The sequence below is a fragment of the Tenrec ecaudatus genome, chromosome 16 (genome assembly GCF_050624435.1).
Source record: "Tenrec ecaudatus isolate mTenEca1 chromosome 16, mTenEca1.hap1, whole genome shotgun sequence".
Lineage (NCBI taxonomy): Eukaryota > Metazoa > Chordata > Mammalia > Afrosoricida > Tenrecidae > Tenrec > Tenrec ecaudatus.
In genome coordinates, this window is record NC_134545.1 from 30,982,368 (window position 1) to 31,006,383 (window position 24,016).

At 50.9% G+C, this 24,016-nt stretch overlaps 1 protein-coding gene across 2 annotated transcripts in view; it reads left to right on the forward strand.

Moving 5' to 3' along the window:
• The window catches only part of KIAA1671 (KIAA1671 ortholog), a 188,934-nt gene that overhangs the window by 48,022 nt on the left and 116,896 nt on the right, over positions 1-24,016 (forward strand). Inside the window, exons 2-4 of one of the 2 annotated variants that reach the window (XM_075533727.1) lie at positions 14,874-16,422; positions 18,913-19,000; positions 21,130-23,928. In XM_075533727.1, coding sequence (XP_075389842.1) covers positions 14,924-16,422; positions 18,913-19,000; positions 21,130-23,928 — 4,386 coding nt within the window. In that variant the 5' untranslated portion in view covers positions 14,874-14,923. The remainder of the gene's footprint in view (positions 1-14,873; positions 16,423-18,912; positions 19,001-21,129; positions 23,929-24,016) is intronic. The other variant, XM_075533728.1, reaches the window with a different exon arrangement.

The window sequence follows — 24,016 nt, forward strand, 5'->3', positions numbered from 1 at the left end:
CCTTCACCTATTTTTCTGTTGTCCATCTCCCAGAGAGAGAGTTATATGTAGATCACTGTGGTAGGTTCCTCCTTTCTCCCCCAGCTTCCCCTTACCCTCCTGGTATAGCTACTCTCATTATTGGTCCTGCTGGGTTTATCTGTCCTGGATTCTCCGTGTTTCTAGTTCTTATCTGTACCAGTGTACATCCTCTGGTCTAGCTGGATTTATAAGGTAGAACTGGGATAATGATAGTGGGGGAGGGGGAGGAAGAATTAAAGAACTAGAGGAAAGTTGTATGCTTTATCAGTGCTGTACTGTACCCTGAACTGGCTCATCTTCTCCCCACAACCCTTCTGTAAGGGGATGTCCAGTTGCCTACAGATGAGCTTTGGGTTTCCACTCTGCACTCCCCCTCATTTACAGTGATGTGGCTTTTTGTTCTTGGATGCCTGATATCCGATTCCATCGACACCTCGTGGTCACACCGACTGGTGTGCTTCTTCCATGTGGGCTTTGTTGCTTCTGAGCTAGATGGCCTCTAAGCCTTTAAGACCCGAAATGCTATATCTTTTGATAGCCAGGCACCATCACCTTTCTTCACCACATTTGCTATGTACCTGCTTTGTCTTCAGTGACCGTGTCAGGAAGGTGAGCATCATGGAATGCCAGTTTAATAGAACAAAGTGTTCTTGCATTAAGAGCATAGTTGAGTGGAGGCCCAATGTCTATCTGTTACCTTAATACTAAACCTATAAATATTGCACATAGATCTATTTTCTCATATTCATATATAAACATATTTATATATGTACATGCCTGTATTTAGACCTCTATAAATGTCCTTTGCCTCGTAGCTCTTTTCTCTATTTCCTTTTACTTTCCTCTTGTCCCAATATCATGCTCAGTTTCCATTTGGGTTTCAGTAATTCCTTTCAGTTACATTGCCCTTGATCAAGCCCTATCAGGCCTCCTACACCCTCCTTGCCATCGATTTTGGGTCACTTGGTGTTCCCTTGTCCCTGGGTTTGGTTAACACCACTTCCTAACGCTCTTTCTTGTACACATTTGTGTGTCTATGAATTTGTTTCTATCGTCAACCCAGACTAACGCACTGATGGCTCCAAAACGGTGGCTGCAGCTCCAATCATCACATCTTTGTCCCAGGTAGGAGGAAGGGGAAGCAACCAGACTAGAGGCATCTGTCACTGATCAGCAAGCAAAAGCCTCCCTGGAAGCACCCCAGCCGTTTCCCCATAGGATTCTGTGACTGGAATTATGTAATGTGGCTTTTCCTGTGGGCAGAAGGAAAGAAGCATCGGCTTGTCATTCTTAAAGAGGTAGATTCCTGAGAGGCGGCACCTGTACCACTTGCTCTGTCTGCATTACTCATGACTTCCGGATGGCACCCTGGTGGCGCAGTGGTTACATGTTGGGCTGCTAACTGAAAGGTCAGCAGTTCAAAACCTTGAGAGGAAGAGGAGGCTTTCGGCTTCCATAAAGAATTATAGTCTCAGAAACCACATGGGGGCATTTCTTTGTCTTGTGGGGTCGATGGCAGTGAGTGGTGATTTCCAGCCTCATGGGTTTAAAATTTCTTTTTAACATGGGACCAACTGTTTTTTTAAAGTTTATTTGTGTACTTTTAAATAGCTTTATTGTAAATAGTGTGAAGATTTATAGAAGAGATCAGTTTTCCATTTAACCCTAAGACACACTTTTTTCATCCAACTGCGAGCAACCCTATAGAACAGAGTTGAACTACCCCAGAGGGTTTCCTGAGGCTTTCAATCTTTATTTTTAAAAATCATTTTATTGGGGGCTGGTGCAACCCTTATCACAATCCATCCATCCATCCATTGTGTCCAGCACATTTGTACATTTGTTGCCATCATCATTCTCAGAACATTTTCTTTCTACTTGACCCCTTGGTATCAGATCCTCATTTCCCCCCACCTTCCCTTCCTCACGAACCCTTGATACTCTAGAAATTATTATTTTGTCATGTCTTACACTGTCCAATGTCTCTCTTCACCCACTTTTCTGTAGTCTGTCCCCCAGGGAGGGGGTTATATGTAGATCATTGTGGTGAGTTCCCCATTTCTACCCCACCTTCCCCTTCCCCTCCTGGTATTGCCGCTCTCATTATTGGTCCTGAGCAGGTTATCTGTCCTGGATTCCCCATGTTTCCAGTTCTTATCTGTACCAGTGTACATCCTCTGGTCTACCCGGATTTGTAAAATAGAGTTGGGATCATGATAGTTTGGGTGGGGGGTGGGAAGAAGCATTAAAGAATTAGAGGAAAGTTGTATGTTTCATCGTTGCTATACTGCACCCTGACTGGCTCGTCTTCTCCCCGTGACCCTTCTGTAAGGGTATATCTAGTTGCCTACAGATGGGCTTTGGGTCCCCACTCTGCACTCCCCCTAATTCACAATGATATGATCGCTGAAGACAAAGCGGGTGCATAAGCAAATGTGGTAAAGAAAGCTGATAGTGCCTGGCTATCAAAAGCTATAACATCTGGGGTCTTAAAGGCTTGAAGATAAACAAGGGGCCATCTAGCTGAGAAGCAACAAAGGCCACATGGAAGAAGCGTACCAGCCTGTGTGCTCATGAGGTGTTGATGGGATCAGGTATGAGGCTGTCAATCTTTATGGAAGCTGACTGCTTCATCTTCTTCCCTAGAAGAGGGTGGGAGTTTCAAACCACCAACTTTACGGTGAGCTGTCCATTGCTACCCCCACGGCACCAACAGGGCGCTGAGAGTGATCCATCAAGAATAGTATAAGAAAGATGCCAAATTATCGTGGGGTCCATTCCGGAAACTGGGGGTGTGGCTAGCCAACATGGTAGATAGTGGGAGCCATTGATGGTTTTTGAAGAGGGGAGTGCCTGGTTAGAATGTGCAGGGTTTCGGCTCCGTACATAAGACAGTTCTTGGACCAACAGAAGCTCAATCCTTTCAAAATCCATCTACAGTTGGAATTATTTCCACCTGGGATGCGATACGCACTTCATAGGCTCTCTAAGAGTGAGCCCGTCTGCTCTTCTCTTTCTGAACCCAGTGTCGCCCCTGGCGGGCAGTAGGTGCTAATGTTCGCCTGTACGCAGTGAGCATCACTTCTGGACTGCTTCTTCCTTCTGTCCTCCTTCCCAGTGCCAGGCCTGTCCAGTGACTCTGGACATGCTGTTCTTAAGGGTCCTGAAATCTCCTCTGGTGCACAGAGACTCCGGGGACAAGAGAAAGAAACAACACTGCCTGGTCCTGCACCATCCTCACAATCCTGCCTATGTGTGAACGAGCCCATTGACATGGCCCCTGCATCAGTCCATCTTCTGGAGGGTCTTTCTTATTTCTCATAACTCCCTTCTATACCAGTGTGATGTACTTCTCCAGGGACTGGTCTCTGGTGACTCTCTAAGTGAGCGATTGATTCCAATTGCCCTTGAAGCCTTGTGGTCAAGTTTATTATGACTATATCATAAACCAGGGTCAGGTAAGTGTCAAGGGAGGGTAAGGCCAGCCATGTACCCTGGTTTATGACTCTGCTTACCAGACATATTTATTGGGTCTGCCCCAGGTGAGGGTTTGAGAACCTTTGCCTTTGAAGCTCTGAATTGGCTCAATACAGAAAGTGACTGCCTTCCCCACAAAGTCTATTTCTGAGAAAACAAAACCTCAAACGTAAGGGGCAAAAAGTGTGCATCCTTTGAGTCAGCAAGCCAACTTCTTGATGTCACTACCGGCCACTGAGTTGGTTCTGACTCGTAGCACACCTGCGTGTAACAGAATGAAACACTGCCCAGTCCCGTGCCATCCTCACCGGCTTTACGATATCCCAGTCCTTTGTCCCACTTCTGCTGTAGTTAGGTCCCATCGAGTAGGCTCCAAGCCATCAGGACCCTGTGCATAACAGAACTAAACACTGTTGGGCCCTGCGCCTGAGCCGTTGTTGCAGCCACCATGTCCGTCCATCTTGAGGAGGACCTCCTCTCTTTCACTGCCCTTCCATTTTACCAACACGATGTCCTTCTCCATGGGTTGGCCTTTCCTGACAACAGGTCCAAAGTATGAGAGACGACGTCTTGTTATCCTTGTCTCTAAGGAGCCCTGTGGTCATACTTTTTCCAAGACAGATTTGTTTGTCTTTTTGGTAGTTCATGACACTTTCAATATCCTCAACAAACACCACCATTCAAATACATCCATTCTGCTTCAGTCTTCCTTATTCAATGTCCAACTTTCACATGCATGTGAGGCAATGGGGTCAGGCTCACTCTAGTCTTCAAAGTCCCACTTCTAGGCAATGTTTACCTTGGAAAATAATGACCTGTCAATGTTCATTTCAATGTGGGTTATCATGATAATGTGTTAATGTGGGTAATTTAGAGAAACAAATTCACAGAAACTCATGTATAAGAGAGAGTTTTATATAAAGGTTAAGTGCGCATCAAGAAAACATCCCAAACTAGTGCTGCCCAAGCTCTCAAGTCCAACATTAACCCATATGTCTAACACCAATCCACAAAGTCCTCCTCCATCTCACAAAACACACACAATGATGCTGACTGCAGGAGGAGAGCCGAGTCAGTGAAAGGGTACTCATCTTAACGCTGACAGGGGTCTCCACACGGCTGCTCCAGCACCCAGGGCTGCATCAGGGTAGGTCCATGTGGCTTCTCCTCAGGGATGTCTTGCAGGAAGTGAGCCTTGCCAGCTGAAGCAGGGAACTGGCTAAGCCAGCTTTACCTTGGTCCGACCATCATAAAGCAAGACACATGAGAACTTCAAAGATCAGGCTCACTGAGTCATTTATCCTGCTGCCCTTCAATTAACCTCACATGTATTTATCGGCCAGGTTGTCACAATAAATGACCTACCTCAGTAAACAGTGGAGACTGATGGAAGGATCCAGAACTAGAGGTGAGGAGGTTGTCTGTGTCTTTGGTGGTGTTGCTAGGTTCTCTTGGGTCCTTCCCAACTCCCAGTGACCCCAGGTGACAGAGCAGTACTGTCCCCAAAGGTCTTCTGGGCTGTAATCTTCACAGGCGCAGGATGCCGGGTCTTTCCCCTGCAGAGCAGCAGGGGTGGGGTTTGGACCAGCGACCCTTTTACTCGCAGTGATCCTCTAGAGCAGCTGTTCTCAACCTGTGGGTCGTGATCTCTTTGATGGTCGAATGACCCATTCACAGGGGTCTGCTGATTCATAACAATAGCAAAATTACAGTTATGAAGTAGCAACGAAAATCATGTTATGGTTGGGGAGTCACCACCACATGACTGTATTAAAGGGTTGTGGCCTTAGGAAAGTTGAGAACCGCTGTGGTCAGAGTAGAACTACCCCTTTGAGTTTCTAAGACTCTAATTGTTTATGGGAGGAGAAAGTCCCATCCGGCTCCAGGAAGACGTAATTAATTGTGTACCAATAGGGCACCTTCTTACACAACCATCTTGTTCTCCTGAGGAGTCTGGTGAGTTTGAACTGCTGACCTTTCGGTTAGCAGCCAGACATCTCACCCACATTGCCACCCGGGCTCCTTGAAAGAAGTGACACCCCAGGGAAACTTACTGGTTGGGTGTGTAAATTGAGATATGAAGATAGGTGTCGCCTCCCCCCACCTACATGGAGGATGGGGGGGGGGACCCTGGGTAAAGGGTGTTGGGGTGAAGCAATTTCTATTCTGCATTGGAGTCTCTGGCATTTCTAAAAGGCAAGCATCTTGTTGGGAAGACACGGGTTGAACACAGCCTCCTCCCAGATCTCTCTACCACAGACCCCTTTGTGGGGTGCATAGGACCTAACCACATCAGATGTAGCAGGGAACAGAGTGGGGAACCACCTCTTGTTGCGCTTCCCGGGTGGCCCAAGGCATGCTGCTCCTGAATGAGGCTTTCAACTCCTGAGGATTTACAGGACAGGTATGCCCTGACCTATAGGGTCACTGTGAATCGGAATTGACTCAATGGCAGTGAGTTCTTTTTAGATGGAATAGATTTGAGGGCAGTGGGTTTGGCTTGGTTAGATGACATAGTGGATTAAGATCTGGGCAGCTCACCAGAAAGGTCAGAAGTTGGAACCCACCTGCCACCCCCCAGGAGAAAGACAAGGCTTCCTATGCCTGTGAAAATATTCTGAAATCATAGAGCCACTAGGAATTAGAATCAGCTTGATGGCAGTGGCTTTTTAAGTTGTTAATCCCCCCCCCCCACTTCAAGACAAGAGACAGATGAGGCTTGTTTGCACATATACAATTTTTTCCCTGAATATAGGATTTATATTCTGCAAGGTCAGCAGTTTGAAACCACCAGTGGCTCATGGGGAGAAAGATGGGGCTTTCTACTCCCATAAAGAGTTAGAGTCTCAGAAACTCACAGGGGGTGGCTTTACCCTATCCTATAGGGTCTCTATGAATCACTGGCTGTGAGTGCTTGTTCGGAAGCTCTGGTGGTTATGTGTTGGGTTATGTTCTTGTAGTGAGCCAAATGTTGGCATTAAAGGACATGGGGGAGGGGGTTGGGGCTGGTATGGCTAATCAGATGGGGAGTATCTGGAGCCTGGCAGGGACAGTGGCGGCCTGAGAGTGAGTGTGGCACCTTGTGTGGAAGCTGAAGGCCAGTCTGGCAGCTCCACTTTGGGAAACACTGGATTGAACGAATGAATGCATGCACGAGGGCCACTGTCACGAAGTCAGAGAGGACACCCTCCAGTGGCAGTCCACATTTGGGTGGGCCCAGGTGGGCCCGCCCACCCCATCCAGGAATGGCAGAGATGGTCAGGACCATAAGGGGGCGCCACGAGCACATTCTCTTGGTCATGCCAGCTGTGAGATTGGTTGTCTAGTAAGTAGGAGCTAATGGCCATAGGTGATGCTTCCTGCAGATCCGCCACCTCTGCTGTCCATGGGTGTCCTCCACAGTATGGAGACAGATGAGGCTGTCTCACATATGAAAGATTTACATTCTTGGCTACAGGGTCTCTGCCGGGTGAGCAGTTCGATACCACCATCTGCTCCTCGGGAGAAAGACGGGGCTTCCTATTCTTGTAACGCTCACAGGGGCAGTTCTCCCCTGTCCTACAGGGTCGTATGAGGAGCCCTGCTCTTGTGCCTGTGTATTTTGCCACCTACGCAGGTGCCCCTGCTGGGTGTATTTGCAGATTGAGGACTGAGGTCACATTCCGGAAGGTGCTGGAGGCGGCAGGACGGCCCACGGCCCTCAGCAGATGGTGGCATTCCGGGAAATGGCTCCCCGCAATGACTGCAAACAAATGGCTGGTGAGCGTGCAGATCGGATCTCAGGTTGTAATTATGAAAGAGCCTGAGCAGCTGTGTGAATGAATCAAAGCCTCCGAGGCTGAGAGACAAGCTGCCAACCTACTGACTTTTGAATGGAAGTGCTTTCCTGCCTCCTCACTCTGCAGGCTTCTTGGATTCCCTCTCTGAGCTCCAGGGCCAGGGCCAGGCCCAGGGCCCCAGCACCAGTCCAGAGCCTGTTAGGCTGGGAGGCAGGCATAGGCCGGCAGATAGGCAGACAGGGAGGCAATCAATCCCTGTTTGCGGATGGAATGGCAAAAGGGTGGACAGATGAATATTCTTGACCATCTCCCTGCCTCCTGTCTGACTTCAGTAACTGTGGTTCTTGGACCTCCTTCCCAGGAGAACAGTTTTATCAGCCCAGAAAGGCAGCCAGTGGGGATTTGAAAGCTTGCAAAGCCGTTTTTCCTGATCGAGGTTGGGGACTTGGTGGGTTCAGCCACAGCAGAGAAAGACCCATCGATACTGCCACAGTGCCCTCTTGTATCTCCATGGATGTCCCTGACAGCCTCTGGTGGGTACCTGGTTTCCTATCGCTCCCTGTGGGGACCTTCATCATGATTAAACAGACACTGGTTAGAGATTGTGCCCTGTTTTTCTTCAGCCAGTTCCAGGAAGCCCTGCTTACCTGGCTTTGGCTACCTTGTTACCTGGTGCTCTCTGATTCACTGGGCTCCCCTGCCCCCCACTGCCCATGTCACAGAAATAGAATGGTTCCTTAGCATTTTCTTTTCTCAGTTTCGTTATGATAAGATTTGTATGGAGCATTCTTTCCCCCCTTCAACAGTGTTTTTTGCCATATAAATCACATACCACATCATTCAGTAGTTCAGTCACATGGAGGAGAGCTGTACGGTCATCACCACAGTCGATTTCAGAACATAATCTTCATTGTTGTTCTTATCATTATTGGTTCCTCGTTTTCTCCCAACCTCCCTGCCATGACCCGAAGGAACTGTTCTCCAGTTACTATCGCTGTAGACTTGCCTACACTGAAAAACATTGCAAACAAACCAAAAAGGAGAGAGAGGAGAAAACCAGCAACAATAACAAAGTAAAACAGATAAAAACCTCAATTGAAAAGAAAGTAGTAAAACTAGAACAAATGTACATGGATCATAAGGAGGAGCCCATGGTAGGGTGCTACATTGAACCTCACTGCATCTGCAGCCATCCGCTTTCCGGTGCATTCTGCATCCAGAAAGGTTTTCCCGTCTGGAATCTTTATAGAAGCAGATCCCCAGCCTTTGCTTTCATGGCAATGTCGGGCGGGTCCAACCCACTGGCCTTTCAGTTACCAGGCTGGGGACAAGCCTTCGGCATTACCCAGGGGCTGTGCTTCGGCGGTCAGACTCAGCTAATACATTTAACAAGAGAGAGTGGCTTAGAAAATCAAGCAGCTGGCCACCATGTGCCTGAGCTTCTGAAGTGTTTGGGGTGACACACGCCTCTCTTGGAAAAGGCGTAACACGCGCGGCCCATTTAAGGCAAGGTCTACATCATATATTTAAACCAGTGTCCTTGGGCTTGACAAACAAACAGGCTAGGCAGCCAAACAGAGTGGTGTGGGCTTCCATGTTTGGGAACAACATGTAACGATCCTGACTATCCACTCCTGGCGCTGAGACACGGCCCTCTTACTTTTGTTCCTTGGGTGTATTCATTCACTCCTTGGTTCATTCATGCAACCATATGGACGCACTGGCATTTAAAAAAAGGGGAGGAACATGATGCAGAGGAAGCTCAAGATGTCAAACACAGCCAACAGTGGCCCTCTTGCGGGAGGAGAGCGGTGAGCTGCCACTGAGACAGACCCGCAGAGACTGAAGCACGCTGTCCGGTTGCTGGATCGGAGCTCACATCCACTGTCCAGCTTTCTCATGTATATGAGACGATGGTCAGGGGCACCTTAGGCCTCAGTGGAATCATCCGTGGGATTCTGGGCATGTATGGGAGTGGGGCGAGATGGTGACCTGGGTGGGGGTGTGTGTGCATGCGATAGCAGATGCGTGAGAAGGGGGCAAGGGTATTGCAGAAGGCAGCTTGTACAATACCCCTGCAGAGCTCTTTGAGGCCCTGGTGGCTGCAGTTGCTAGCTGTTGCTATGGCAATTCAACTGCCCTCTGCATGCTCTGTCTGGTTGTTAATAGCCATGACCTTTTGGGAGTGGATCTCCAGCCCTTTCTTCTACATCGCCTCTGGGTAGGTTAGTAGTGGTTGGGCTCCTAACCTCAAGGTCAGCAGTTTGAAACCACCAGACACTGTGGGAGAACGACCGGGCTTTCTACTTCCATTAAGAGTTATAGTCTGTCTTACAGGGTTGCTACGACTCAGTATCCACTCGATGGCAGAGAGTTTGGTTTGGGAGAGTGCTGCTTAGATATTCTCACCAGCCGGGAAGGAGCCCCAGGGCCTGCAAAAGGGGCAATGTCTGAGTGCTGCTGAGCTAGAGCCAGGAAACTGCCAGCTGCCTGATGAGCAAGCTGCTTGAATCCGTGGCAGTCACCTCCTCCAAGGAGTCAGCTGGGATCCCCCTTTAATTTCTGGGCACTAATCTTCCTGTTCATTCTTGCGCCCCACCAGGCCATCGAACCCTTTCCGCCTCGCAGCGGCCCTGCAGCACAGAGCAGGACTGGCCCCTAGATTTCCGAGACTGTGGTTAGTCTTGCAGACAGCCTCCTCTCTGTGCCTACAAGAGGCTGGTGGGTTTGACCCACTAACGTTGTAGTTGGCAGCCCAATACTTAGTCCACGACACCACCCAGATTCCTCCCTACACCCACATCTTCTTTTATAAACCATGACATTTATAACATGTGAGTGTTGTGATTGCTGTCTGTGTGTTTTACATGAGCGAGTCCTCTGGGTGCCAGCATGCGTCTCGTCCACCTGGGTTCTGGGTTCCAGGATGTGGTCGGTGTTTCTTGTGCCTCAGGAGGACAGGGGGTGATTCTCTTGAAGTGCCCATTGTGTTTGCAGCACATCGAGGGTCTCATCTTAAGGAGCCACCTAGCACGTGTCTCCCAAGCTGCGGGGGACGCTGGCGAGTGCAGTAGGAGTGGCGGGGAGCTCTGCACCGTCTGTACACACAACCCGCCGGAACTCGGGGACTAAGATTGCCGCCCTGTGTCTCCCAAGCCTGCTGGGACAGGCTGCTTCGGCTACGAGAGTGTGCAGGCAGCCCTGGAGGCCACACAGGAGTGAGATGTGACACCTTTGGGCACTCACAGGGCTACTGGCATGGTAAGTGCCTGGGCCAGGGGTGGGGGCTGGAGTGTCAGGGTGCAGGGTGCCAGTGGGCTGTGCCATGGGTTTTTTCTCAGGTCCTTGCATCCTGTCATTGTCCTGTGTCTCATGCATGATGTGTGTGTCTGTGGTGTGGGTGTTGTCCAGTAGCCACGGGGGTGGTGGGTGGCTGGTATCATACATGGATGAATAGCTCTGGTTTCTGTGTGGACCCTGAGTCTATGCTGGTGGAATTCTCAGAGGCCGGGGGGCTGTATCTGTCTGTCCTTTTAGCTCTGCCTGCCTCCTCTGGCATCTGGACAGTGGGAAGCGGTCCGGAGGGACAGACTTTGCTAGCGCCGCGGAGTGTGTGAGGAAGAGGAAAGAGTGGGCTCTGCAAGCCGGGCCCCACTGCAGGCTGCTGGCGGAATCAGCGCTGGCGTTGCCCCGAGGCTCCGAGGAACAAAAATACCTTCTACTCTCAGGCCCTCCAGGTGGGGGTGGGAGGCAGCCTTGCAGAGACCGGTGACCCCAAGGGAAGGTGAGGGAGGGGACTGAGAACCGGACAGATGTGTCCGGCACTTTTTAAGACCAGAAAGGAATAAAACCGACTTAAAAAATTCTTTTACATTTGTTTATGTTTTTTATATAAACTTACAGGTGTGTATGCATTATATATATAAACATACAGGTGTATATGTGTGTACACACACACACACACATATATATATGAAAAGGGGCTTCAAAAAGTTGGGGGAAAAAAGGAATGAAAATATCATGGAATTTTTCTTCCAACTTTTGAAGCAACTGGGTATTACACAACATATACATATACATGCACGTGCACACATACATGTAAATACAGCTAATTGTCTTTTAAATCGATTTCTCTGTGGCATTTCTTAAGCTCTCCTACACATAGATAAAATGCTGCCATCAAGTGGATCCCAACTCCAGGGTTTCTGAGACTTGAGTTTTTGTGAGAGCAGACAGCCTCATCTTTCTCCCACGGAGTGGCTGGTGGGTCTGAACTGATGACCTTCTGGTTAGCAGCCCAATGCTTAACCCACACACCACCAGGGATCCCTTTTCTAAGAACCCCCACGCCCCAGTCCCCTGTCGTCAAGTCACTCGGACAAACTAGAACTTTCCCTTCAAGCTTCTGAGGTTGTAAATCCTCACAAGAGCAGACAGCCTCATCTTCCTCCTGTGGAGTAGCTGGTGGTCTGAACCATGGACCTGGCGGTTAGCTGTCCAACACTTAACCTGGCAGCGCTGCCAGGGCTGTTTGTACATGTACATACACATACGTACATATCCATGTACACGCACATGCACACACACATACAACTCAAACTCACTGCCATCGACCCTATAGGATGGGGTAGGACTGCCCCTGGGGGTTTCTGGGACTGCAACTCTTTATGGGAGTAGAAAGCATCTTCTTTTTCCTTTTGAGTGGCTGGTCGTTTTGAACTGCTGACCTTTTGGATCGCAGTCCAATGTGTAACCGCCACACCACCAAGGTTCCCACATATACATACACATACTCTTGTACGTATACTTCCAAAAAAGCTTCAAAAAGTTCTAGAAAAAAAATCCACGATCTTGCCCTGCAAATAAGGTCAGCCATTCAAAACTACTAGCCGCTCTTTGGGAGAAAGACAAAGCTTTCTACTCCTGTAAAGTGTTCCAGCTTTGGAAACTCATAGGGGCAGTTCTATCTGACCCTGTATGGTTGCTGTGAGTGAGCATCAACTCGATGTTCGGGGTCTGTGTGTGTGTGTGTGTGTGTGAAGAGAAGACGGGAGGAAATGTGCCAACTCGGCATTTCCCAGGTGTACATCATCCTGGACATCAGTTGCCTTGACTATGCTGCCATCTTCCCCAAACCACCCAGAGCCACGCCACTTCCTAAATAGCTCCCTTGATTTTTTCCTTTTGGTAGCTTTCTTGATATAATATTTACATAGCATGTATTTCCAAAGTTAAACTGCTTCTAAAAAGAGTTGTATTTACATCATCACAATCCACTCCCTCTCCTGAATCCACTGATCGTGCCCCAGTTCCCCCCTCTTCCCAATAAACCATTGTATCAGTTATTGTCTGTATGCATCCTAGACTGGGAGACCTACCAGAAACCAATAAAAATAAAACCAAAATGAAACAGAAAGAAGAAAAACAACAACAATAATATAAATATAAAAATGAAGAGTAAGAGAGCAAAAACCACCAAAAATATTTTAAAAGCCAGAGAAGAAATTTCTTTCTTGGAACAACTGAGAAAAATGAGTGTAGAACTAATTCAGGTTGGGTAAAGAGAGAGGCCAATTGACCAAATATCATATTATTACCATGGCTCGATCCACTGTAATCAAGTTTACAGTCATTTCTGTCTGATAGTAAAGCTGAGTCCCTCACCTATGACGAGAGGGATCTGCCAGAGGCCCAATCCAACCAGACACTCTGCAGAGGGATTTTGTGCCCCACGGCCTCCATAACCTTCTACAAATTGGTGTCACCATGTAAGCTCTGGTACTTTTCCAACTTCATCATTTTTGGATTTTGTTACTGTCATCTTTGGATCACACAAGCTGGTGTGCTTCTTCTGTGTGGGCTTAGTTGATGCCTCACTTACATGGCTCCTTGTTTGAATACAAGCCTTTAAGGCCCAGACACGATTCCAATTGATAGCCAGGCACCATCTGCTTTGTTCACCACACTTTGCTGCAGTACCTTTATCTTCAGTGATCTTTTCGTGAAGGCGAATGTCTAGTCAGGGTGTGTTATAAGAACAAATTCTTCTTGGATTCGAGCTAGAATTATGTGGAAGGCCAGAATCCATCTATTTGTCCCTGGGTCATGAATGACTCTGGTTTACTTTGGCGGCCATATTATGACAAAAACAATAAACAATACCAGAAACAACAAAATCAACAATAACAACAAAAAGACAAGAACAAAAATGGCTTATGCGAATGTAGTCTAACTGCAAAATGCAATCCATGAGATATTGCTTTGTACAGATTGATTTCTTAATTGAGCTCTGTTTATATTGAGCATGGGGATTGGTGCTAGGCGAAAATTTCCTGCATCATCTCTTACAAAGGGCAGATATTTGTGACTTCTTAGAAAGGCGGAGCTGACAACCCACTCTAGAAATCCAGGTGGAGGAAAGCCCCAGGGAGACCCCTGTGATCACTGATGGACCAGGGGTCTGAGAGCCTTGCTCTCACGTGGAGTGTACTGGGACTTGGGTTGCTGAAGATGCAGCGAGGTTAAAAAGCACTCTTGCATTACCTCTCCCTTATGCTCCATTTAAATTTGTTCAATTAAAAAAATATTTTCTGCTTTCTTTTCCATTGAATTTTTAATGTTTCAATTTGTCATTCTTGTTAGGTTTTTTTTGTGTGTATGTGTGTGGGGGGGGCTGTATTTTAATGTTTTTCTGTATATGAAATCTTGAATAGGTAAAATTTAGAAACAGTAATTGGATTAATGATTCTTTGGAAGTATGGCAGGGGTGGTTGAGATGAAATGGGGCGTGAATACGATAGCACAAGAATGAAGAAAATGTACTAAAACTGATTGTGGTGATGACTGTATAACTCTTCTTGATGTGACTGAACTATTGAATTATATTACATGTTAATTATGTGCCAATAAAACTGATAAAAACAAAAACAGCAAACACCCACTACTGAAGAGATTCTGACTCCCGGCGGCCCGATGGGACAAAGCAGAACTTCCCTCTAGGGTTTCTGAGACAGGAACTCTTTATGAGAGTAGGACAGCTTCATCTCTCTCCGAGTAGCAGGTGGTTTCAAACTGGTGACTTTATGGTGAGCAGCTCAACACGAAACCCACTGCACAGCCAGATCTCCTCTTATTAGAACCCCAAACCCAAACCTACCACCAGCCAAGTGGAGAAGACAAAGTAGAACTCTCTGCCTTTTGGGTTTCTGAGCCTGTAAATCTGTTTTTTTTTCGGAGGCGAGGCTAGTGTATTTGAACTGGTGACCTTGTGGTTAGCAGCCCAGTTTGTAATCCACTCCATCACCAGGGCCCCTTTTATTTAGAACAGGCTCCTGCTACTAAGAACCCCCAACCTCCCCTAACAACAACCACGACCACCAAACTCACTGCCGTGGAGTCCATTCTGACTCATGGCGACCCTGTAGGACAGCGTAGAGCTGCTCCTGTGGGTTCCCGGGACTCACTGTCTATGGGAGCAGTCGTGCTGGTATGTCTGAAATGCTGGCCTTGCAGTTAGCAGACCAATGTGTCACCCACTCCCCCACCAGGGCTCCACCACTGACTGAAAATTTAAATGCCCTCTTTATTGTTTTACAGCATCAGCTTCTCCATTTTGGGATGATTTACATGGTGCCTCGGCTGTAACCATGGTGACGCGGGTCCAGGTGGGGTCCCTGACTTCCCAGACTGGAGTGCCAGGCCTTACTGAGATCACCAAGGAGGAGTCTCTGAAGAGGACCTACTTCTGCCAGACAGGGGACTCCCCAGAGGCCCCCTCGGCCAGGATTTTGGAGGGAAAAAGTCCCCTCAGGAGCCCAGGTCACTTGTTCCCACTGCCGAGAGTTGCCCCCAAGCCCTTCTTCAAGGAGAAGACCTCTGATGTGTCTGTGAGGCCTGGTCTGGGCAGGCCATCCTCCTCCGGTGGCCCCTGCGAGGGCGTGGGGGCGCAGGCTGTGGATGAGAGGATGTTCACGTCGGTGGGCCAGGAGGGTCCGAGGAGTTCTGCGCTGTTCCCCAAGGCCTCCTTCCTGCGGCCCAGCCCCAGCACCGTGGCTCACTGTGAAACCTCCCCGGCCAGGCCCACTCTGGGGAAGGACAGAGCTGCGGGCTCACCGGAGGCCACCCCAGGGGGGGGCCGGGAGCTCCCTGCAGGCTTCCGGCCCGAGGTGGCTGCCAAACCGGCCCTGCCGCCCAGAAAGCCTTTGGGGACCCTGCCCCGATCCACTCCCCAGTCAGAGGAGACAAGGCCAGCTGTGACCCCAGTGGCCAGGGGCCCCAAGGAGCCTCTTTTGAAGGCCAGCAGCGTGGAGGAGGCCGGACCTCGCCTGATCAGAAGGCCTCTGTCGGCCATCTTCCTGGAGTCAGCCCAAGGTGGCGCAGGCTTACTGGGGAGGCCTCCGCCCCCGGAGAAGACGTGGGGGAGGAAGCCCCGGCCCCTGTCTGTGGAACTCATAGCCCCCTTTGAGAGCAGAGGGGCCTTGCTTCACAAGGTGAGCGGCGGTGGAAATGAGGCTCCAGTTGGTCCTGTCTCCTGGAATCGGGGAACTGAGAGGTCCATTGTGGAGCCCAGCATGGACATAGGAACGCGGTCAGCCAAAGCAGAGAGGCCCCTTCGTGAGGAAGGCTCAGATTTCCTGGTGGTGACCCCGCGAACCCGGGACCAGAAGGAGAGGATGCTGTTTAAGGCAGTGGAGACAGGTACCCCCAGGACCCTGGGGGGCTCAGGCCAAGTGGTCCCCAAAGACAACCAGGAGCTTTTCAGGGAGAAAGCCGAATTGGACGGGGAGCCCGAGGAGGTGCCCGAGTCCCCTTCTCCTGGGCCTGGAAAGGATGGAGAACCCACGGGGACTCAGAGCCAAGTGGCCAATGGGGTCACCCCGGAGCGGGGACATGGGCCCTCCAGAGGACGCATCAAGAAACAGAGCAGCAGCCTGTCTGAGGAGGAAAGTACTTTGGCCTTGGCGGTGGGATCTGCAGCCTCCCTGGCCACCCCTGAGACCCCCTCAGCCACCCCTGAACCCATGAGGGGAGGTCTGAGCATCCAGGAGCAGATCGAAAGCTGGGCTACCGAGAGTGTGGAGGCCAAGCCAGAGGTCAGGAGGCGTGTGTTTCCGGTGCGGCCACTGTCAGTCGATCTGACCAAACTGTAAGTGAAGCCTTATATGGAACTTGGCCTGCCCAGCAAGGACCCCACAGCTCTGTGCCTGGCCCTTGACATCCCTTTCTCAGTTCACTCACCCAACCCAATCAAACTCAACTTGCCACCGGCAAGTCATGCTAAAGACTCAGCCACCCTGCAGGACAGCCTAGAACTGGCCCGTGGGGCCTCCTGGGCTATCAATCCCTATGGGTGCCGACAGTCAATTGAGACTCCCAGGGACCCTATAGGACCAATTAGCGTGGCTCCTAAGGTTTCCCAAACTGCTCGTCATTACACATAACCTCATCTTTCTCCTGAGGAGCCACCTGGTGGCTTTGAACTGCTGACCTGGCAGTTAGCAGCTCAACACTTAATCCACTGCACTACCAGTTTAGTTTAGGAGGTCGGGAATCTGAATTCAGGATACAGGCTCTGTGGGAAGGTTCTCTGCTCTTCAGCTTACTGAATCTGTTTTTGTTTTTTGTTTTTTGACATCTCAAAAGAGATTGATTTAAGACTGAACCTACGCTGAAGCTGTTTCATTAATATAAAAAGGAAAATGGCCACAGCGAGATTTAGAATGCCAGAAGCCAAACCCATTGCGTGGAGTCTCATCCTGACTCATAGTGACCCTATCGCACAGGATAGAACTGCCCTCTGGGTTTCTGAGAGGGTAACTCTTTATGGGACTAGAAAGACTTATCTTCCTCCCATGGAGCAGCTGGTGGGTTTGAACTGCTGACCTTGTGGTTTGAAGCCCCACCTGTAACCCACTGTGCCACCAGGACTTAAAGTAATGACTCAGAATGGTGCGGATGCTCTTAGTTTTCCGACTGGAATCATACTGGTCGCATATCCTGTCAAGAATGGTTTACTAAGGTCTTGGAAACCCAGGGGTGGGGTGGGGGTGGAGTGGCTATGAGTCAGCATTGACTTATTGGCAGTGAACTTGGTTTTGGAAGGTTGGCTCTGCCTCTGCTATCTCCTCCTACTTTGTTTTCCCACCGGTGGCTTCTCTGCCACAACTCTCCATGTCATATGTCTCTCCATGTCATATGTGTGACATGCAAGGCCATTCACATACTTTGCCTAAGGTGAAGCTTCTAGGGTGAAGGCCTCTGGGTGCACAGCCCACCCTGCCCTAAAGCCCCAGCACACAATGTCTGTTCTTTGTCTGGGGAGATTCTGGTCCAATTGATAGGAGTTGGGGCTCATGTTTTGCTAGATTTTAAAGCCCCCAGCCCACCCAGTGATTATCTTGTGCAGACAGGCTGGAGAAACCTGGAGTGAGAGTCACTGGACCTAGTGGATCTGGGACAGATGTTTGTTTGTTCCAGGTCTTCTGCCAGGTACTCACCCCCCTAATTCCTATCAACAGGAGAATGGAGGCTCCCAGGTTGGCAATACCCCATCTTGGGGCTCCAGGCCCTGGGGAGACTGACCCTGTCTTACTGCTAGGGGGGCACAGCCCTGGTTGTCGAGTACAGTGAAGCTCCTTCACAAGGATTTCACAGCTGAGCCCTTTTCAAAGGAGATCGCCAGGCCTTTCTTCCAAGGCATGTCAGGAGTGGGTTTCACTAGTAACTGTGTGTTGAACCACTAGTGGGTCTCCAGGGACAATTTCAGAGCTGGAACTTCCCACCTCACCCCTTTCTCTGCGGTCCCAGCCTTGAGCCAAACTCTTGCAACATCCTTGGGCATCCACTACCAAGAATGCTCCAGAGATGGAAAGTTCCTGTCTCTCTTTCTCCCCCTCGCTCCCCCAGCTGGGCGAGTCAAGAAACCGAGGCCCATGGAGGGATGGAGTGACTCCGTCAGCTAGAGAGGGAGAGATAGACCCGTGGCTCCCCATTCCCCCTGTCCCCGACGCTGTGACCAGGCTGCGTTGGGCTGGGACTGGTAACCATTAATTATCCCTCCCAGGGCATCTTCACTCTTCTCTGCATGCCCTATGTAGCTATTAGGGCCTCTGGTTGCCTCTCATCTGCCCTGCAGAGGAGGTTGAGGGGGTGTTAATTATACCCATTCTATAGGTGAAGAAACCGAGGCACAAGGGAGACAGACCAGCTCCCGTCTTAGGCGCCCGCAGTGAGGAGGTAGGAGAGCTGGGAGTAACACCCTGGTCTCCTTGCTTTACCCTGGGGCTCGGCCCCCCAAGATGCTGTGTTCGAGGTAGGCTCTCTTTACTGTCGGGAGCCCTGCGGGCTGCTCACCACAAGGTCAGCAGTTCAAACCTACCAGCTGCTCTAGGGGAGACAGATAAGCCTGTTTGGGGCGGGGCAGGGGAATGATGGGGTTAGCTGCTCAGAGAAGATTGACTGCCTCTGCTTTCTGTTGTGTAGGGTGCTTGAGCGGGACATGACTCTGGTGCAGTGGATTTGGTCTGGGAAGTTGGCCAGGGTGGTTTGATCTGAGTCCCTGCACGAGCCATGGGGTGTGGGCTGGGGGCAATGACAGCTGCCAGCCCCAGAAGAGTAAATCCCACGTCTCTATCAGGTTTTCAAGTGCTGCATCCAGCCATGATGTCCAGTATGAGAAGCGTCCTGAGCCCAGTACAGAGCCTCCGAAGGACTCCAGCGCTCAGGTAAGTAGTGACGGGTGTTATCTAGCGGCTGCTCACACCACCAGAGATGGAGGTGCCCACTCTGAGCCCTGGCCAGCCTGGGCAGAGGGGCTCAGAGCGGAGTTGTGCCTCTGGGGATTCCCGAAGGCTGGCTGTCAGACCTTTCCTCTGAGGCATATTGAGTTGACTTGAACATCCAGCCTTTTGGTGGGCAGCACCCCCCAGGGACTTCTGGCTGCTTCGATAAACTGGAAAAAAGAGCTTTCACGGTCTGTTCGTTGGCCTTGGAAAAGCATCAGAAACTTGACATGCACGGTGAAAACGTTTCCCCCCCTTTAATGTCAGGCCTTTTAAAGGATCTTTGGGTGGATGAGAGTTCCGTTGTTGTCCGTAGGCGCCGTTGAGTGGTTCTGACCCGTAGCGACCCCGTGTCCAACCGAAGGAAACCCCACCTGGTCCTGCACCGGCCTCACAGTTGATATGTCTGAGCCCATAGTTACAGCCACGTGACCATCCATCTCCTTGAGAACCTTCCTCTTTTTCGTTGCCCATCTACTTTACCAAGCAGGATGTCCTTCTCCAGGGACGGGTCTCTCCTGACAACATGTCCAAAGTCGTAAGATGAAGTCTCGCCGTCCTGGCCTCTCAGGAGCACTCTGCCGCACTTCTTTTAAGCCTGGGCTGTTTGGTCTTTTGGCAGTCCGTGGTGCTTTCAGCGTTCTCACCAGCCTCTTCAGCCAATGCATCGATTCTCCTTTGCTCTTCCTTATTCAGTGCCCAACTTTCACATGCTGATGACGTGATTGAAAATACCCTGACCTGGACAGGCTCACCTTAGTCCTAAAAGTAAGCTCTTTGCTTTTCAATTCTCTAAGTAGGTCTTGTGCAGTACATTGACCCAATACAATGGCATGTTTGATCTCTCGATGACCCCATCGGGCAGAGTAAAACTGTCCCTGGGGGCTTCTGTGCCTGTAAATCTTTATGGGAACAGCAGCCCCATCTTTCTCTAGAGAGGTCGGTTAGAACCACCTACGTTGTGGTTAGTAGCCCAATACCTAACCCACAGCACCACCCGGACTCGAGTGAAGGGACTATGTTTTGTGTCGATAAACCCATGTATATGAGACTTGGAGCCCTGGCAGCTGTATTCTTTGATTGACCCTCATCTACACATAAAAACTGTCATCATAATTCAGAAAGTGATTACGAGTTAGGCTGCAAACTGCAAGGTCAGGTGTTCAAAACTACCAGCCTCTCCTTGGGAGAAAGACAGGGCTTTCTCCTTCCAGAAACAGTTACGGTCTCGGAAACCCACAGGGGCAGTTCTACCCTGTCCTATTGGGTTACTGTGAGTTAGCATCGACTCGATGGCAGTGAGTTTGGTTTTTGGTTTGGTCCCACAAGAAGACAGCCTCATCAAACAACTGCCGAACAGGCATTTCTCCAGAGCATCTACTTGGATGACTGACAAGCTCATGAAAAGATGTTTTATCAGCTACTAGGGAGATGCAAGTCAGAGCCCTCACGAGAGACCAACTCACTCCTATGAGAAAAAAACAGCAAAGAGCAAACATCGGTGAGCTTGTTGAAAAATGGGACTGCCTCCTCCATTGCAGGTGGGAATGCAAAATGAAGCACCATGGTGGAAAACAGACGGTTCCAGAAATGGAGCAGAGAGTTCATGCATAAGCTAGCAGACCCCATTGCTGACAGCCAGAGTCCTGGAAGAAGCAAAGGCAGGATGCAAGCAGGAAGTTTTCTCTTTGGGTTTCTGGTCTGTCACTGTCAGACTTGCTTGTCCCGCTGGATTGTGCTCATGGGCAAAGAAGAAGGAAATGTGCCCGCTATGAGGCAACAGGTTTAAAAAACGTAATCGTGATTCTGGAGGGCAACCAAATTTGGAAGGCAGCTATGCTCACCATGTTACCAACAACGCGATGAGCTCCCAAATTATCCGGGTTTTTGTCTTGCCTGTTTCATCACAGCCTCACACACACTAGCTATTTTCATTTTCCCCCTTTTGTGGAGTTTTTGCTGTTTTAATGTTGTAAGTGGCTGTCTCGGTTATCTCACATCCTTCTTCCCATTTGGAATGCTTTCAGGTAGGGCTGTTTACTTACTTGTTTTTTTTTTCCTATTTTTGACAGAAGGAAGGGCATGATGTGGATGAAGCTTCAGCCCCAAGGACTCCCCGGAAGCAAGGGGCACTCCGGGAGAAAGCCGGACAGCCCGAACAGAGGAATGGCTTTAACCAAGGCCCCAACGGCTGTCCACCTGGGGGCACAGTGCCAGTGGAGTCCCCGTGCACAGGTGACATCACTCCGGAAGATGGCGGAAACTTCCAGAAAGTGTGGGCCACCATGTTTGAGCATCACGTTGAGAGGCACAGCGTGGGTGGACAGGTGAGATGCTGCCCCTCAGCCGCAGTCCTGGGCGATGCACCTGACACCCACGCCACAGGGGGCAGGCCCAGGCCCGACAGAGGCTCTTGGCTGGGCACGGTACCACCTGGAAAGGCAAACCCCAAGAAAGACAATGCGGGGCAGCGCGAGAGGCCCAAGGTGGAGAAATTGGGACCGACTGCCCCTTTAAATAGTAAACTGAAGCGGGACCTTCCAGAGCAATCTCCTCAGGGGGAGAGATGTAGTAAGCACTCCTTATGTAAGTCCTCGGGAAATCCACCCACATCGCAGAGGGTTGAGCCAAGGTTGGACGTGGTGCACACCGTGGGTGAGTGCACCCAGAGTGAGGTTGTCCCTACAGCTCCGGAGGAGAAGGCTGTGACTCTCCGGAGAGGCACGGCTCCCCTTGGGCTGGAGAGGCGGCTGTCGCTTCAGGTTCCCCCTGTGGCCCCAGAAGGCAGCGTGGAAGGTCTGTCTGTGTCTGTTCAAAGGGCCAGCTTGATCTGGGAAGCTCGAAGCACCCATGCGGCCAGGGGACTGATGCCTGATGTCCAAGAACCAAAGGATGCACATGGGCAAAGTTGCTCACCACCCAGGTGCACAGAAGGGGCTTCGGTGATCTGCAGCAAAACTGCCCTGCTGGGCAGTGAAGAGAGAACCTTGGCCAGGCCCTGCATGCCGGAGGCCGCCCCTGTGAGGACGGTGAAGGCCAGCGTCCGTGACGTCCAGCCTAGCGGCCAAGAAGGAACCAGAAGCCAGTTGGGAAGCGACTGTGTCTCAAGGGCAGAACGGGGTCCACCACGAGGCTGGCCTCGAGAACCTCCTTCCTGGGCTCAGGACAAGCTCTTTGACATTCCAGCAAAGGCAGGCCCAGGCTTGTCACCCTTGCAGAAGGGGCCTCCAATCCCAGCCACCAGCAACGGCAACAGTGACCCCGGGGCATTGGAAGTGAGGGTGCAGAAAACGAGTCACTCAGACCAGAGAATGGAGAGGTGGCGGCGACGGACTTTGCCTCATGATGGGAAGTTTGAGTTCAGCTTCCTCGCCTCAGAACCCTCTCCAAAGGGGGAGCCGAGGCAGGCTGGGTCTGTGGCCTCTAAAGCTGGTGCCCTGAACAATCCTCAGCTGTCCCACGATAGGCTGGGTGCCCAAGACGTGAGCCCAGGTGTGTCAGCCGGCCAAACGCTTCCCCTGGGAAAGCCAAGGTCTCCCGTGGAACCCAAGGCCACCTTTTTTGCAGTGACGTATCAGATTCCCGATGAACACAAAGCCAAGAGTGTTGAGGAGCCTGGGCTGGAAAAGGTGACAGAATATCTGAGCAAAACCCCTCCGTCACCGTCATCTCATCTTGCAATGTCCACTTCAGCGTCTCTTCACCACCAAGAGCCTCGGGAGCCTGTGGGCAGCGAGAAACGGACCAAGGGCAGGCAGTTTGAGAGTGGTGGCCTTTCAAAGAACTGGAAGCCAGATGAGAGTCGACCGCCTCCTCTGGGGGGTAAGGTTCCGGATTCCTCCATCTTTGATGTCGACGCATTAAAGCTTTCCCATGGCTCGGCAGATGGTGCCACCCATTTCCAGAGTGAGAGGCAGGACAGTGGGAATGAGATGGCCTCCAGCAACTCTCTCCAAACGACCCCAGCTTCCCAAAGGCACGTGAAAGCCAGCCAGCCAGTCCGACGGAAGACCGTTGTGGTCAGCGAGACCTTCCTAGGCAGAATCAAAGACGGCTACCGATCCAGTGTGCTGGACATTGATGCCTTGATGGCCGAGTACAAGGAGCAGGCGGCGCGAGGCCCAGGAGAGCTGCAGGAGAGGGAAGAGAAACCGGTGGCTGAAGTCACCAGCTCGTTCCCGAGAAGCCTGGGCCACCGAAGGGGGTTGGAGCGGGGCGAGAAGATTCCGCAGGAGACACCCCAGACAGAGCGTGTTTGGAAACAGGCCAGGCTGACAGAAAGAGACCACAGTCCCATTAAGCAGCCGGCTGATAGCCTGGACCGGGCCCCCAACACTAAATTCAGCCCTCCCCTCTGGTCTTTGCCTGACCCTGCTCCTGAAACACCCATACGGACCTTGCCCAGACCCGAGGCCCCCAGGAAACGAACCCCAGGAATCTCTGGGGAGAAGAAAGTCTTCACTAGTCCCCACCATAGCGCCAAGGGTCCAAGCCACCTAGCCGATTCCAAGGCCTCTGATCAGAACGAGCTGGTCAGGGGATCGACTGAACTGGCCAGGTCCCCCCCTGCTGTCCGGAAGACAGGGACCCTGAGGAGATCTGTTGGGAGGGGGGATGAAGGCAACAGTGGGGCCCAGTGGAGGGACCCCCAGAGGACCAGCAGGAGGTCACCACTGGAGGTCAAGCGGGCCTTTTCAGAGAAGGGTGCCCGCACCCAGATCCAAGAGGGCCTGCACGTCCTGGAGGCAGCCCGAGAGAGGAGACGCGAGCAGCTGGAAGAGAGGCCGCGTGGCCCCAGGCGCAGTCTGAAGGCCCAGGAGACCAGAGTGGAGCCCTGGCGGCAGGAGGCGGGGACCCAGGGCGGCCACAAGGTAAGAAGGCCATTTCTACTTTGTTAGGCGTTGGAACATCACAACAGCTCCAGCCTCAAAGCCTTGGTATTAAGCACCCAGAAAAAAG